Here is a 13,813-nt window from a genome sequence, read left to right as displayed (position 1 = left end):
TTATTTATAAGTATTTTATATTTTGAATTATTGAGTTACATAGTAGTGTGATTGAGCTAACGTGCTTTTAAGTTAATTTACCACCCTACATTGATACTAAAGAATTAATTTTCAAGTTTGTATCAATTATTAGTTAAAAGCTCATTTTACAAGATTGTTCAGATACATTTCAGTTTTTGTGTGAGGGTTATTTATGTATGGAACCTCTGTATTGGGCTATTTCAGTGTGTTTGGAAAAATCTGTTAAATAATAAGGTTAGGTGAGCTATAAGTCTTAGATCAAAATATCCTGTAAGCAAGCGAAGTGAAAAATAGTAATCTGCCAATGGACTTATTAGAAGCAGGAAACACAATTACCAACATTGCCATATTTCTTCACAATGTTTACATACATTTTTAGTTTCTTAAAATAAGATTCGTTTTAAGATAAAATTGTGTCAGTGAAAGAGAAGGGAATCAAGATGGCTAATTCATGGTATGCTAGATAAATAAAAGGGAGGAAAGGAAGTGTTTGCCGAGTGTTGATGGTGTTACAGATAGATGCAGGTACAGAGCTTCTGCTTCACAGTTGTGGGATTAAGGTCTGGGACAGCTACACACTTGCACAGGAAGTTTATTTTCTTCTTTTTTTGGCCGTGATGTCTGTCAGTGGAGAGAGTGCACCAGGGAATGCAATATAGGAACTGAAATTATAGTTCCTTCAGAAATGAGAACAATTTACACAGTAAGGAGTCCCTCTAGGGGAAAAAATAGTCTTGGATTCTCTTTGTTTCCACTGTCTTGTATGAGAAATCATGGTGTGTGCAGCAATTGTGACAGCTTTTTGGATTTGGTGTTGGCTTATGAAACCTTACTGACACCACCAACATTGTAGTATCATTTCATGGCATTTCTTTTTTTATTTGCTTCAAATGAATGTTCCTGGTGGAGGGGGGAAAAAGGAAAAGCAGAGGGAGAGACAAAAACATATTTACTGGTATCTATATACATGCATACATACATGTATGTGGACAGGATACAACGGTGACAGTGGTGTGCTGGGTGACATGTGCAAATGAAAGATGTGTCCTTTAAAGACTTTGGTTTTTCCCTAATCATCCCTTTCTGAAAACTTCTGTTAGCTTTCCTTTTTATAGTTGAACTTACAGATATTGAAATTAGAAGTCCTCTTAGTAACAGCTTTCCCACTTACTAGTTTAGTCTGGTTTTTTGGTTAGTTGTTTCATGGTTATTTTGTTCCTGTTTAATTTATTTCATAGCCACTGGTGTGCACTGTGCACATTTTTTCCATCCAGTTTGAAGTCTTGGCATTTTCATGCATGATGGATTCCTATAGAAACCTACTGTCTACCCAGTGTTGTAGAGGGAAGATTTAATAGCAGACTGAGATTTTTCTGCTGTACTCCCTTGGCAGAAAAGTACTGCTGGCAAGTATTGTAAATATGTCTTATAGAGGATACTGTAGTGGTGTTTCATCTCCCTCCCACGCCTTCTTGTTTTTAATTTCATGAACTGAACAATTTTGTCTGCAACCATCTATTAGATTGATGCGTATTTGATATCTGAAATTACTGTGGCACAGAAATATGCCAGGACTAAAATAACCTTTTGTGCTCCCACAGGGAAGAAATGAAGTCAAATGTTTTGGGTTTTTAGCAGGAACTGTAGTTTCTTGAGACAAGGCAAATTATACAAATGTGGCCCTACCTTGGGAGAGAGGAGTGGTAAGAATGGGCACTGATGATGGGGGTGTGGACAAGAGGCAGTGTGGTTTTGTGCAGGTGCTCCTGGACATCTGTCTGCCTTTGAGTAGACACAGTTACTTGTCAGTGCCTGGAAAAAATGGAAAAAACAACACTTAACTTTATTGTAAACTTTAAAAAATGCTTGTGAGTGTTGTTTACTCCCATATAAGCGTGAGGAGTATGCATGTTTAAGTGTGAATAAGTCAGAACAAATTTTCTTCAAGTATTAAGAATGGTGTAAGTTACAGAAATTGTTCTTAGCTTTCATTTAGTTTCTCCTTTTCTTACTCTGAGTTGTTACAAGTTAAAGTTTCTTTTCTTGTAATAGATGGTTATTGTTTCTACACCTAAAAAAGCTCATCGAAACAGCCATATGCTTAATTGCATGTGACTTTTTTAGGAGTAAAATATTTTTGGGACAGTATTTTCCACTTAGAGCTGGTGTATTAAAGGAATTTTGTGTTGTTGGTTTTTTTTATACAGGTAAAGACAGAGTTTTCAACACCCCTTTATGTGAACAAGGAATTGTTGGCTTTGGTATTGGAATTGCTGTTACAGGTGCTACAGCCATTGCAGAAATTCAATTTGCAGATTACATTTTTCCAGCATTTGATCAGGTTAGTACTAATAAATTTGAGAGCATTTAAAATAAATCTTACAATTGTTGTTTAAATTACTCTTCTGTTGGCATTAGCACTTGGTTTGAATATGTAATTTTTGCAAATATAACACAGCTGTATTACTAATATTTATGCATGCTTTAGGTAAACAGGCGTAAACTGAAAACTGTGCTAGTACTGTACTGTAAACAGTAAACTGTACCATGGCCAATTTGTCGGCTATTAAATAATGGAAATTAAAGATCTGGTTTGAGGCAAATGTCTGTTTGTTTTAATTTTTGGTTTTGTGGCTGTGTTGGCTTCAACAGCCTTAAATTCAACAGCCTGTGTCTTCTGAAAACAGTCTCTCATTTCTGCATTGAGCTGCAGCTGGCCATGTTTCCATAGGACAAGCACAGATCCAGACTGGGCTGATTGGCAGTAAAGAATGAGGGAACAACTGGGTTATAAGGCTGCTCCTGAGGCTTAGGGCATCTAAGTTGAGCACAATAAATTATTGGTTTATTTGCCTTAGAAAAAGTTTGTCTTTGCACTGACTTACAGTATTCCTTTGCTTCTAATTTCATCCTCTGAATCCCATGCATGGAACAGATGATGGAGTTATATTGCATGTATTGAAGTATAACTAGAGGTATTGGATTGAATGTTACTTTTTTTATATAAATCTTTCCAGATTGTTAATGAGGCGGCAAAATATCGTTACCGCTCTGGAGATCTGTTCAATTGTGGAAACCTCACCATTAGAGCACCCTGGGGCTGTGTGGGTCATGGTGCACTATATCACTCTCAAAGTCCAGAAGCCTTTTTTGCTCACTGTCCAGGAATAAAGGTATAGTAACACTTATTTTATGAAGATTTTTTGTTAGTTTGTTTGCTTCATAATGAACCTGACTAGCAATGAGTCGGGATGCATATGGGGAAGAAGAGTAGATGTCAATCCACAACAAAATGTCTGAATATTTTAATTAAAAACTATTCGAAAACTTAAACTGTGTTAAGTGTTTGTTAATTTATAGCCATTATTGAATCAATCTTTTGTAAACATAGCGTTTTGTATTTGTCTATTTTTTGTGCTACAAACATACATAGTTTTGTGTGCAGTGTAGTACAGAACCTAAAAATTAACACTTAATAAGTAGTACTTTCTTTTTTTAAAATTTCTGCATCTGTCTTAAGTGTATTATTGAATTAATTTATATGAAAGACAGTGGTGGGCAGTGGGAACAAACTGAAACACCAGAGGTTCTGTCTGAACATGAGCAAGCACAGATTGCACAGATAGTTTGTGGAGTGTCCATTCTTGGAGGTACTCAGAATTTGTCTGCACGTGGTTCCAGGCAACTGGATCTGGATGGCTTTGCTTGGTCAAGGGCATTGGACCAGCATTGACCCTCTGGAAGTCTCTGTCAAACTCAACTGCTTGGTGATTTTCTGAGTGAGAACTTTAGGCAAGCTTTCTGTCGGACTGTGGCATCCCTTGAAGTGATGCTTTGGTGGATAATTTTACTAGAGAAGAGGGAATGGCAGCATCCAATCATCTCAATTAAGAGAGCACTATTTTTTCCTGAATCAATTTTTGACTATGAACTTGTACTTCTGTACTTAACATCTAACTAACTGAATATTAGCTGGCATCCAGTCCACTGAGCAGTGACTCATGATGGATTAATGTAGAAGATCTAGGCAGAACCAGTATTTGTATTCTAAAGACACATGTTCATTGTTTATCTGCTGTTTAAACTGTTGTCTCTGGTTTTGGTGTCATAAAGCTTGAGATGTTACTCATCTACAGGGAGGCCATTTCTCCTACTTGTTCTTTTAAATAAAAAGCCTGTATTATTCACACTTTATTTCATTATATATGAGGAATGGGATACAATCTTGTCTTTGGGTGTTCTTTATGGTATTTGAGGTCCTCTTCTGGACTTGAAAGTAGTTCCAGATTATAGACAAAAGCAATCTGCAAAGTCTTTTACCAGGGTATTGGATCAAATGTTTTCTAGAGCTTGTTTAAAAACTAAAGTAGTGCATTACTATATGATAGCAAAACATAACTTAGAGGATTAAAATACTGAATCCAGGTCTAGCTAATTTCTGCTGATCTTGTAGGTCAATCTCAAACTTCTGTATAGTAAACTGAGGGATGAAATTCAGTGGTCCACTCCGGTGATTAAAACTCTTAATTCATACCAACCACGCAGGCTGATGGCTAGACTTATCAATATGTTAGTAAGTCAGAATTTTATTTAGTCACTCCAGGTAATGTAAATTCTTTGTTCCCACCTCTAATCTTTGTGTTGGGTTTTTACTTTCTTTCACTTTTCCTTGGGGAAAAAGCTAAAATGGGTTGCTACCACTAACATCTGTCATCTCAGTTAAAGGTAAAGGCACATTAATTCTGTTGAACTGATGGAACAATCTACTAGTTTTTTGTGCACAGAGAAGTGTTTTAGACTCTATCTTTTGAATATTATTGCTTTGTGAAAACAGTGTTCTTCCTTTAATACTTTTGCAAAGCTGTTTTTTGATGCACTTCATAATGTTTCAGGATTGTGGGTATTTTTGAATAACGCTCGCCCTTAAAGTAGCAATCAAGAAGTTAAAATGAACTGGGAGTTCAGATGCATTTTCAAGTGTCTCATATCTAAGCATATTTTCTCCATATTATAGGAGGAAAGACAGTGTCTTACATGCTGAGAAGGGTAGGGTTTGATCTTTGGAAAGAGTTGCTTTCAAAACAACCCTCTTATTAAACTTTGTGAAAGGTTTCTGGCTTTTTATTTTGTGTTTTTCTTAAGTGACAGGTGCAGTTTGGATTGCTCAAGCGCAAGGGAATTTGTACAACTTGGGTCATTCAGGGAAAAGGTTGTGATCATTGGTACTTGGGCAAAGCTGGTTGGAGTTTGAGAACCCTACTGGATGGTCTTATCTTTTGTCCACTCTTGTGAGAGTGTACATGGAAGACATTAATATTGATTCTCTGCATTCCATTGTAAGAATATCTACTCTCATGGTTAGAAGCTTTTTTTTTTCATTTCCAGGCTAAATTTGTTCTTGACCAACTTGTATATTTAACTTATCTGTCTTTCACCATCCCTTTTATATCCTAAAACACTTGCACACTCCTTAGTCTTTGTTTTGTTAGACTACATAAATCAAAATATCGAATAAATGTTTATAATATCTGTTAACAAGCTCTTTTGACATCTGTTTCATTAATTTTCTTTTCAAAGGGTTGAAAGAATCATTAAGTATTCCAGTTGAGTGTCTAGCAGTGATTTTTGCAATAGCACTAACAGTTCCTTGGCTATGCTGTTACTTTTTTTTAGCACTTTACTGCATAGTATGCTAGTCATCTTTTGAGCAGATAATAAATTCAGATCTGAATTTCTACTCCTGAGCTCTAAAATCTATAACAAAAATATAGTCCTTAAGCATGTGACTTTCAGTATGTATTTTTCAGTTTGTTTTTGTCAGTCATGTCCTCAATGTAAACTAGGTCTTTTTAGTATTATCCTCTCTAGTGTAGTGACTTCCAGCTTTGGAATAGTTTTCATCACCATGTTTTGACGTAACATTGTAAGTGAATAAAGTAAATAAAGTCTGTCCTAAAAATGATTAATTCCTAAGGAGCTGTACTGGTGACATCCATGTCTAATTTCCCATTTATCTGTTACCAAATGCTTTGGTGAAATATTGATAAACTGCTTCTCCCTTGTTTAGAAAAATCACTTCTTAAGTTAATTTCACATAGTAGGAGATTTAGGTTGTATTTTCACTCTTTTACATTGCTTTTATTTAAATAAATGATATTACTCTCCAAATATATTTTGAAGCCATGGCTGAAGTTAAAATGGACTTTTTTTTTTAACAAGTGCTAGAAGTTATGTTTTCAGTGACTTCTAACTTCACAACTATAAAAGTGTTCTGCTGGTAGACTTCATGCTGTATGATCCAGCTCTTTGAGGTCTCTGGGATGGAAAATAGTTGATTCTTCTGATTTGAGAGAATTCAGCTCTTGGGTTCTATTTTCATTTAAACTGCAATAATTTGGTAATTTTCTTTCTGTAATTGACATTCTCTTAACTCATCCAAAGTTAACTCTTCTGTTGGCAAATGAATTATACTGTTTCCTTCTGAGTATTTGGATTATATCTGGAGGCCTTGCTTAGCTTTTTTTTTTGGTTGATAATAGTTTAAGGTATTTATTGGTTCCTTATTTCCAAAATGAATACATTTCAAGCTTCCACTGTAAGTGAGAAAGCTTTAAATAGCTATTTCCTTATGTAGCCTTCAAAACTTAGTGGACTAAGTCTGGATACATTTAAGGTCTACTCTGATGAGTCTTTACACAAGTAACTGAGGATCACTCAGCTGCATTTTTTAATTATATATCTATGTTAATTTTACTAAGTTTATATATATATATATATATATATATATATATATATATATATATATATATATATATATATTAATCTGGCTGTCATTCTTCTGTTCCTTTTACCTCAAATGTTATTGTTAAGATGTTAGTTCTACCTTATCTGAGCACAGTACCTTAGTATTTAAATTACTGTATGGAGGGGGACTATTAAAGCCTCATCAAGGAACAAAATAAAATTGAAAATTTGGAGTGTGTTTTCATAATGTAGCACTGATGTTAATTTGCTTTGTAAGAACAGCTCAATCTGTACGTAAATTTATTTAAAGCAAATAATTGCTTAGTTTTAAGTATTATTGGTGAAGTTTTTAGCAGAATTGCAATTTTAAATAAACTACTTAAAAATATTTTTACAGGTTGTTATTCCAAGGAGTCCTCTGCAAGCCAAAGGACTGCTGCTGTCATGCATAGAGGACAAAAATCCATGCATATTCTTTGAACCTAAAATACTTTACAGAGCTGCAGGTAAAGAGTTGTATGTTGTATTTTCCAATAAAGCAACAATGTTTGGGGTTTTTTGCACATATATGTTGATGGTCACAGCTAAAACAATAATTCATTAGAAATCTTGACTTGTTTGATCTCTAGCTATGTCGTGGGTTGGGTTTTTAGAGGAATTCTGAAAATTGAATAAATTCTCGAAGTTTGGCTGCAAAGATAAATGAACATTTACTGTCTGATTTACACTCAATTAGCTTTGGAAGTGGAATGCTTTACAGCCTAAGGTTGAAAAAAGAAATAGAACTAAGAGGTATTTATTCTTTATTAAATTCTGATATAAATTTGCAGAATCTGATATAAATTTGGCTTTCTTGTGGTAACTCTAAATACTAAAATAAGTTTCCAGATCAGTTTTTATTTTTCCAAAAGGACTGAGCCCCACTATCACTGTTTTCCCAAAGCTAAAATTTTTTGGAAACGCTTAATTTCTAAAAATCTTCAGAATCTGCCCATTTAGATTTTATCCTTATTTGAAAGGAAATGGGATTGCCATTACTTTGTTTTTAGTCATAGTGAACTTTCTGGTTCAGAGTAGTTTTAACAACTCTCAGTTATGTGTAAAGTACTGGAACAGCAGAAATTGACAATGATGGTGTTTGAGTTGGTTCTAAAAATTAGCTTGTTACTTCTTTGGACTAGAGAAACTTGATAGAGCAGAAAAACGGATGAAAAATTTTGCATGTGGAGATAGGCAGAGAAATTGGCTGAGCAACTGATAAAATAGAACTGAAGCCATGACTTAGCCATAGCATTTCCCTGTCCGTGGCTTTATGTGTGAACTGTGTTCGATCCATCAATCCGCTTTATAAGTTGACTCTGTGTGGACTGAGACAAAAATGTTTCAATTTTGCTTTGGACCTTTTAACAGCACTTTTCTATCAGTGCATCCATTTTGTCAGTAAATTTATCCTCTTCCTAGAGAGACAGTAATAAGGGAAAAATTTAGAAAGCAGACATCAAAACTGCAAAAATATAGTAATATAACTCATGATCAAATAGGATATTTACTGGCAAAACTGTTTATTTGCTTTTATATTTTGAAAAAAGCCCAGAAGTCTCATTAGCAATGTAAATTTAAAAGTGCAGCTATTTTTAGTGTAATGGAGTGTGATGTATATATAGGGTACTGCATTCCTTAAGTTCAGTGTGCTTTGAGAGCTTACTAATATTCAACGAATAGGCCTCTGTACATTCATTTAGAGGAAGTAGTTTGAAAAACGAGCTTGAGTCTGAGTCCAGTTACACAAAGAAAAAACTGAAGTGTTTTTAAAACAGGCCTTTATTTCTCCCCCTTCCCCATAGTATTTACAAGTCACAAGTACAGATTGTAGATTTAATAAAATGCTTGCTTTCATACTGGTATGAAAGGCTGCACATCAATATCACACAGCTTTTGAGAATATAGGAAGGCTTTTGTGTTTGAGGAAATGACTTGTAAATTGACTACTGGATCATTTATTGAACATAAATCAAGCTTGTGATGGAAGTCTTGAGTAAAGATGTGCTGAAGTAGTGTTTAATGTGGTATATGTGCTGGTCAGTAACCAGCTACAGCGTTGCTGTTGTTGATCATTTCTGAAAGACAGTGATTTCCTCCTGTATTCTGATGACTAATTTTCAGAGACTTTACCTATATTTTTTGTCTTAAAATTTCTAAGAATATCAGTTTAGTGGTATAAGTTGAAATTTATAGTATATTTGAATCAACATGTGACAGGGATGATTGTAACAGGTAACTTCTTTCATCTACATGGATATTTTATTATTTCTACAATGTAAATCAGGAATATTTTACTATGTGGGGTGATTTTTATGTTCCTTTTATTTTTATTGTAAACCTTTCTCTGTGTTATCATTAGTTTGTCATTTTTACTGTTAAGCTGTCCTTCGTGGATTGGGTCAGCTTGGACTGGAAGATGACTGCCTGGGAGTTTCTCCTTTAAAACTGATCTCTCTCAGAGTTTGTTCTTATTCTCCTGGCCATAGTCTGGGTTTCTGGTAATGCCACCATAGAAACCATGTGGCCTGGTGAATTGAGAAATGGACCAGGGCCATCATAATTGATAAGATCAAGAAGCAACAGCAATGAGACACAAGCCTGGTAAACAAGAATAAGATAAATGGTGGAAAGAAGAGTTTTAAGAATGTGTCTGTCTTGTGTTTCATAGAGAAAATTTTTACAATACCCTATGTGAGTGTGTTGATTCTAGCAGGAGAAAGAAAATAGTACAGATTCAGAAATTGACTTAGACGGTAAACTTCAACTATGTCTGTGTTTATTGTGTCTTTCTGTTAGTGTCTCAAAACAGTACAGGGTCATCTGAAGGCTGGGAACATGCAGGATTTCCAAAGCAAAACCAGAAAATGGCATCAGTTGTCCTCTATTACTTGTTTTTCCTTTTTAGTATGATGTAAAACTTCACCTAAGATTTAGGATCTCGTTGTGCCAGACAAAAATAATTTTCTTTATTTCCATGATGATGGCTCAGTCATTGAATAATGAAATTATATTGCTATAGCTTTTTTTTTTTGCTTTAGCTTCATGTGAATAGACATATTTGTTCAGAGAGCTTTGTGGCTGATGTTACAGTGGGACTTAGTTGAAAAATTAAGGTGTTAAGGACGCTAATGGGAAGGAAGATTTTCTATATGTAAAATTAATGTAGGCTTTTAAGCCTCATCATTTTCCTCTAATGGACTTTTCTTTCTTCCTATGAGGCCTCTAAATATTTGTCCGTGATATTTTGTTCAGTTGTTTTGTTGTTTCGTATATGAAATTACAGCTGAAAATAAACTGTAGGTGGGATAGTCTTTAAAATGCAGGATATCTGTCCTTTATCAGGTGGCCTGAAGCTAATAATGCTTTGTTTAAAACAAACAAGCAAAAAAAAAATCAAACTAAAATAATGGCAGAAATTCCACTCCCACTCCATTCCAACCACCAAAATCTTATAGCCCTTCTCTGAGTGTTCCTGACAAGGTTTGTCGTGGTTACATTTGTCTTCAGGTATGTCTTTCCATATTTTGTTTATAGCTTCTCCTTTTTCTTTATCATTCCCATCAGATAATTTTACTGAAAGAAACACTCTCATATTCCCCATACCCTTATCAATAAGTAAGACTGAGCAGGTTTAGTTCTTGTAACTGCCACCCTCAACCTTTGTGGTAAGGTTTGTGTCCCTGTAACTTCTTCCTTATGGTTTCTTCCTCTTCCTGTTATTCCATTTGTGTTGTAAAGATCCTTGTCTAGACGCCCCTCAAGGAGCAGATACTGTCTTCTTTCGCATAACCCTACAAGTCTTTATCAGAAGTATTGTGTATGTAAATTTTCCTTCAGTTATGTTAGGAAGGAGCAAAGAAATGTAAGCCTTTCTGAGTAAAAATCGAAAGTTAAATATACGAGTACACATGTGAAGGGAGAATTCTGTTGCTGTTTAACTTACGAGATCATAGTGTTGTTGAAAGTGCCGTAGTGACATCCCCCTAAATGTCAGAGATACTAAGAAAATATCTGAATTAAAAAGGAAGAAGAGGCTTTGATTTATAAAAAGTGTTAACAGCCTGTGCGGTGTCAAGAGAACATAATGGTTATGAATCAAAGGAGAAGATGAGTCACCTTGACATTATCAGGTTTAGACATCTTGTGGAGAGCCTACTCTGATGTTTTTTGACCTTTTCAGTTTCATTTAATTGTACTATATATGACATTGGTGGTGTAGAAATAAATATTACTTGCATCAGTGGTTGTTATAGAGACAAGGCAGGTAAGATGAGAAAACATGTATTTTCTTTCTGCTGTTCAGACTGTTCCTTTAGAAAATGCAACAGATGTTGTACCCTCTTAAAATTAACTTGTCATGTCCCTTTTTCACTGATAATTACAATTTTTTGTTAATTGCTGTATTTGACATCTGTATTTGAAACATTTGATTTAAATATTTCGCTGCCTTGTATGTAAACATTTTTATTCTGAATTAGGTAATTATCGTGAAAGAATATTAATAGAATAATTTCATATGCTATTTTTCATCTGTATTAGTTGGAGAGGAGTTTTTGCAAAGGCAATCAAGAAAAATCCTTCCAAATTGGACTTGCCTATAAATTTTTGACAAGCTGAATTTTCCATATAAATTGTCAGGTATTATAGATGAGCTCATTTAATGGCCTTTTTGTACAGAATGGTTTAGCTGTGGTAAGAAATGAGTTAATTTGTGTAATTGTATGTTATATTTCATTTCCTAAGGGGATAAAACCATTGCACAGAGAAAAAGCTTTTATTTCTGTATCATGTGTACCTTCCACTTCTTCCTCTGGCTCATCCCACTCCCTTCAAAACCACTTCATTCATGTCAGTGTCCTGGGTTTCCACTCGAAGGTCCCATGGTATCTTTTTGAGTTTCTTGTTCTCCAGGTTTCATGCGTGTGACCATTTCATGACAAAGCCAGTCATGCAATGCCAATTAGTACAGTTGTGTGTTTCATTATCTTTCAGGATCTCTTGCTGTTGTTTGGGGGTTGTACAGTGTGCAAAATCCATAGAAACTTGGTCTGCCACGAATGTGGGCATCAAGGGCTGGATGTACCTTTCTTCCCTTTTCTTCCTTATATTTTTCTTTCCTGTATTTTTCTAGCCACTTGTTATTCAGAGAAATTATTACAGAGCAGGGTGCTTGGACTAGGTGATCTCGTGAGGTCACTTCCTACCTCAGCCATTCTGTGATTCTTTGACATATGTGGTATTTATGGATCATTATCAACAAGAAAAAAGAAAATTGTCTGCTATGCTTGAAAATTATTTGCTACTTCATTTTTTGAAGTTACGTTTGGAACTTGTAAGCCACGAAAAATCCTAGGTCATTCTTCTTGTGTTGGACCTACCGTAACAGTGAAAGAAAAATACAAACCTCTTCATTACTGCTATCACTCAAGGAGATTCTTTACTGTAACTTGAAGAAGAAATTCCTTTCAGCAGGAACTCAATAAGTATTTTATGAGCTATGAAATAAGTTAACAAAAAAAGGCAGAATGTTTTCTTTATAAATTGTTTCTGTGTATTTAGAAGATTTATTTTTTTCTACTTATCACTAGAATATGTTTCAAGAAGTATTATTTGACTTGCTGGTGCATAACCACACCTTTAGATCAAAAACAGTATTTCTTTTGCAATATGATATATGGATGTCTTTTATCATAGTTTGTCGTTAAACCAGTTAATGTATAGTGCATTGGAACACTGATTCAATACTGGCACAACTGACCTAGCATTTTCCATCTGAAAACTAGTAAATGAGTCTTGAATGGAACTACCATAAATGTCTTAGGAGAAGACAAGATGCCTAATTCCTGCCTTCCCTCTTGAATTGTAGTGTATTTTTGGTGAATAGATAACATTTTTTAAAGAAAAAATATTTAGACATTTAAAACTGCTATAGTCAGATGTTCTTGTTGACACTTCCTATGTAGGTTCTGAAAACTTTTAACCTCAATTTAAACATAAAACTGCAAAGCATCATGCTTGGAGTGTCAGGAGAATACTGGCACAGCTGTTCCTTCTTGTCCGAGTATTAAAGTATGATTTCAAGCCTCTTCTGGTGATTGCTAGAATAATCAAGAATTCTAATCAATTAGAGGTTACTTGAGATTTTTTATTAACTGTAGCAGTGTCCATTTCCAAATCTGATGCTGATATTTTGACTTGATGTACACCAGAACTTATTACTATCTTTTGCATGTATATATATGTATCATCTTGTTGTGGTATATAACATAAATTGCACTCTACACTGAACATATTTGTAACAGTTTAATTAAAAAGAATTGGAATTGCAGCTAAACACTTGGAAAGAATGTTAATACTCAGTTATTTTGACCTAATGCTAATAGAGTCATACAATTGTTAGGGTTGGAAGGGACCTCTGGAGATCATCCAGTCCAACCCCTCTGCCAAGGCAAGGGTCACCTAGAGCAGGTAACACAGGAACACATCCAGGTTGGGCAGCCTGTTCAGTGCTCTGCCACCCTCAACATAAAGAAGTTCTTCCTCATATTGAGGTAAAACTTTTTCTGTTTTAGTTTATGGTCATTGCTCCTCATCCTGTCACTGGGTGCCAGTAAAATACTCAGTGTAATTTTCGTCTATTATTTTAGATGGCTTTAACATTAAAGAAACTTTAGTGTATGTTTTTATGGGATAATATTGACTAATAAAGTAATCTAATGCTTATTTTCCCCTCTTCTATTTTTTCAGTGGAACAAGTTCCTGTAGAGCCCTACAACATTCCACTGTCTCAAGCTGAGGTGCTGCAGACAGGCAGTGATGTGACAATGGTTGCTTGGGGCACTCAGGTCAGTAACTGTCTTCCAAACTATCTGTCACCCAGCAAAGCCTGGCCTAGGTGATGTTTGCATTTAAGCTCAAGTGCCAGACATTAAAAATGTGTACGTCTTCCATCACTATATGCTTGAATGAATGTTTACCAGTGTTTATATTTTTATGAAACCAGCTT

The 13,813-nt window shown here is 34.9% G+C and overlaps 1 protein-coding gene across 1 annotated transcript in view; it reads left to right on the top strand.

Annotated features, from left to right (window-relative positions):
- Nucleotides 1-13,813, top strand: part of BCKDHB (branched chain keto acid dehydrogenase E1 subunit beta) — a 110,137-nt gene that overhangs the window by 20,448 nt on the left and 75,876 nt on the right. Inside the window, exons 4-7 of the mRNA XM_014870178.2 lie at nucleotides 2,229-2,362; nucleotides 3,039-3,194; nucleotides 7,163-7,271; nucleotides 13,555-13,652. Coding sequence (XP_014725664.1) covers nucleotides 2,229-2,362; nucleotides 3,039-3,194; nucleotides 7,163-7,271; nucleotides 13,555-13,652 — 497 coding nt within the window. The remainder of the gene's footprint in view (nucleotides 1-2,228; nucleotides 2,363-3,038; nucleotides 3,195-7,162; nucleotides 7,272-13,554; nucleotides 13,653-13,813) is intronic.

Source organism: Sturnus vulgaris, chromosome 3, assembly GCF_052056855.1.
Source record: "Sturnus vulgaris isolate bStuVul1 chromosome 3, bStuVul1.hap1, whole genome shotgun sequence".
Classification (NCBI taxonomy): Eukaryota; Metazoa; Chordata; class Aves; order Passeriformes; family Sturnidae; genus Sturnus; species Sturnus vulgaris.
The sequence above is the reverse complement of the archived record's forward strand: the minus strand, read 5'-3'. Positions and strand labels throughout refer to the sequence as shown.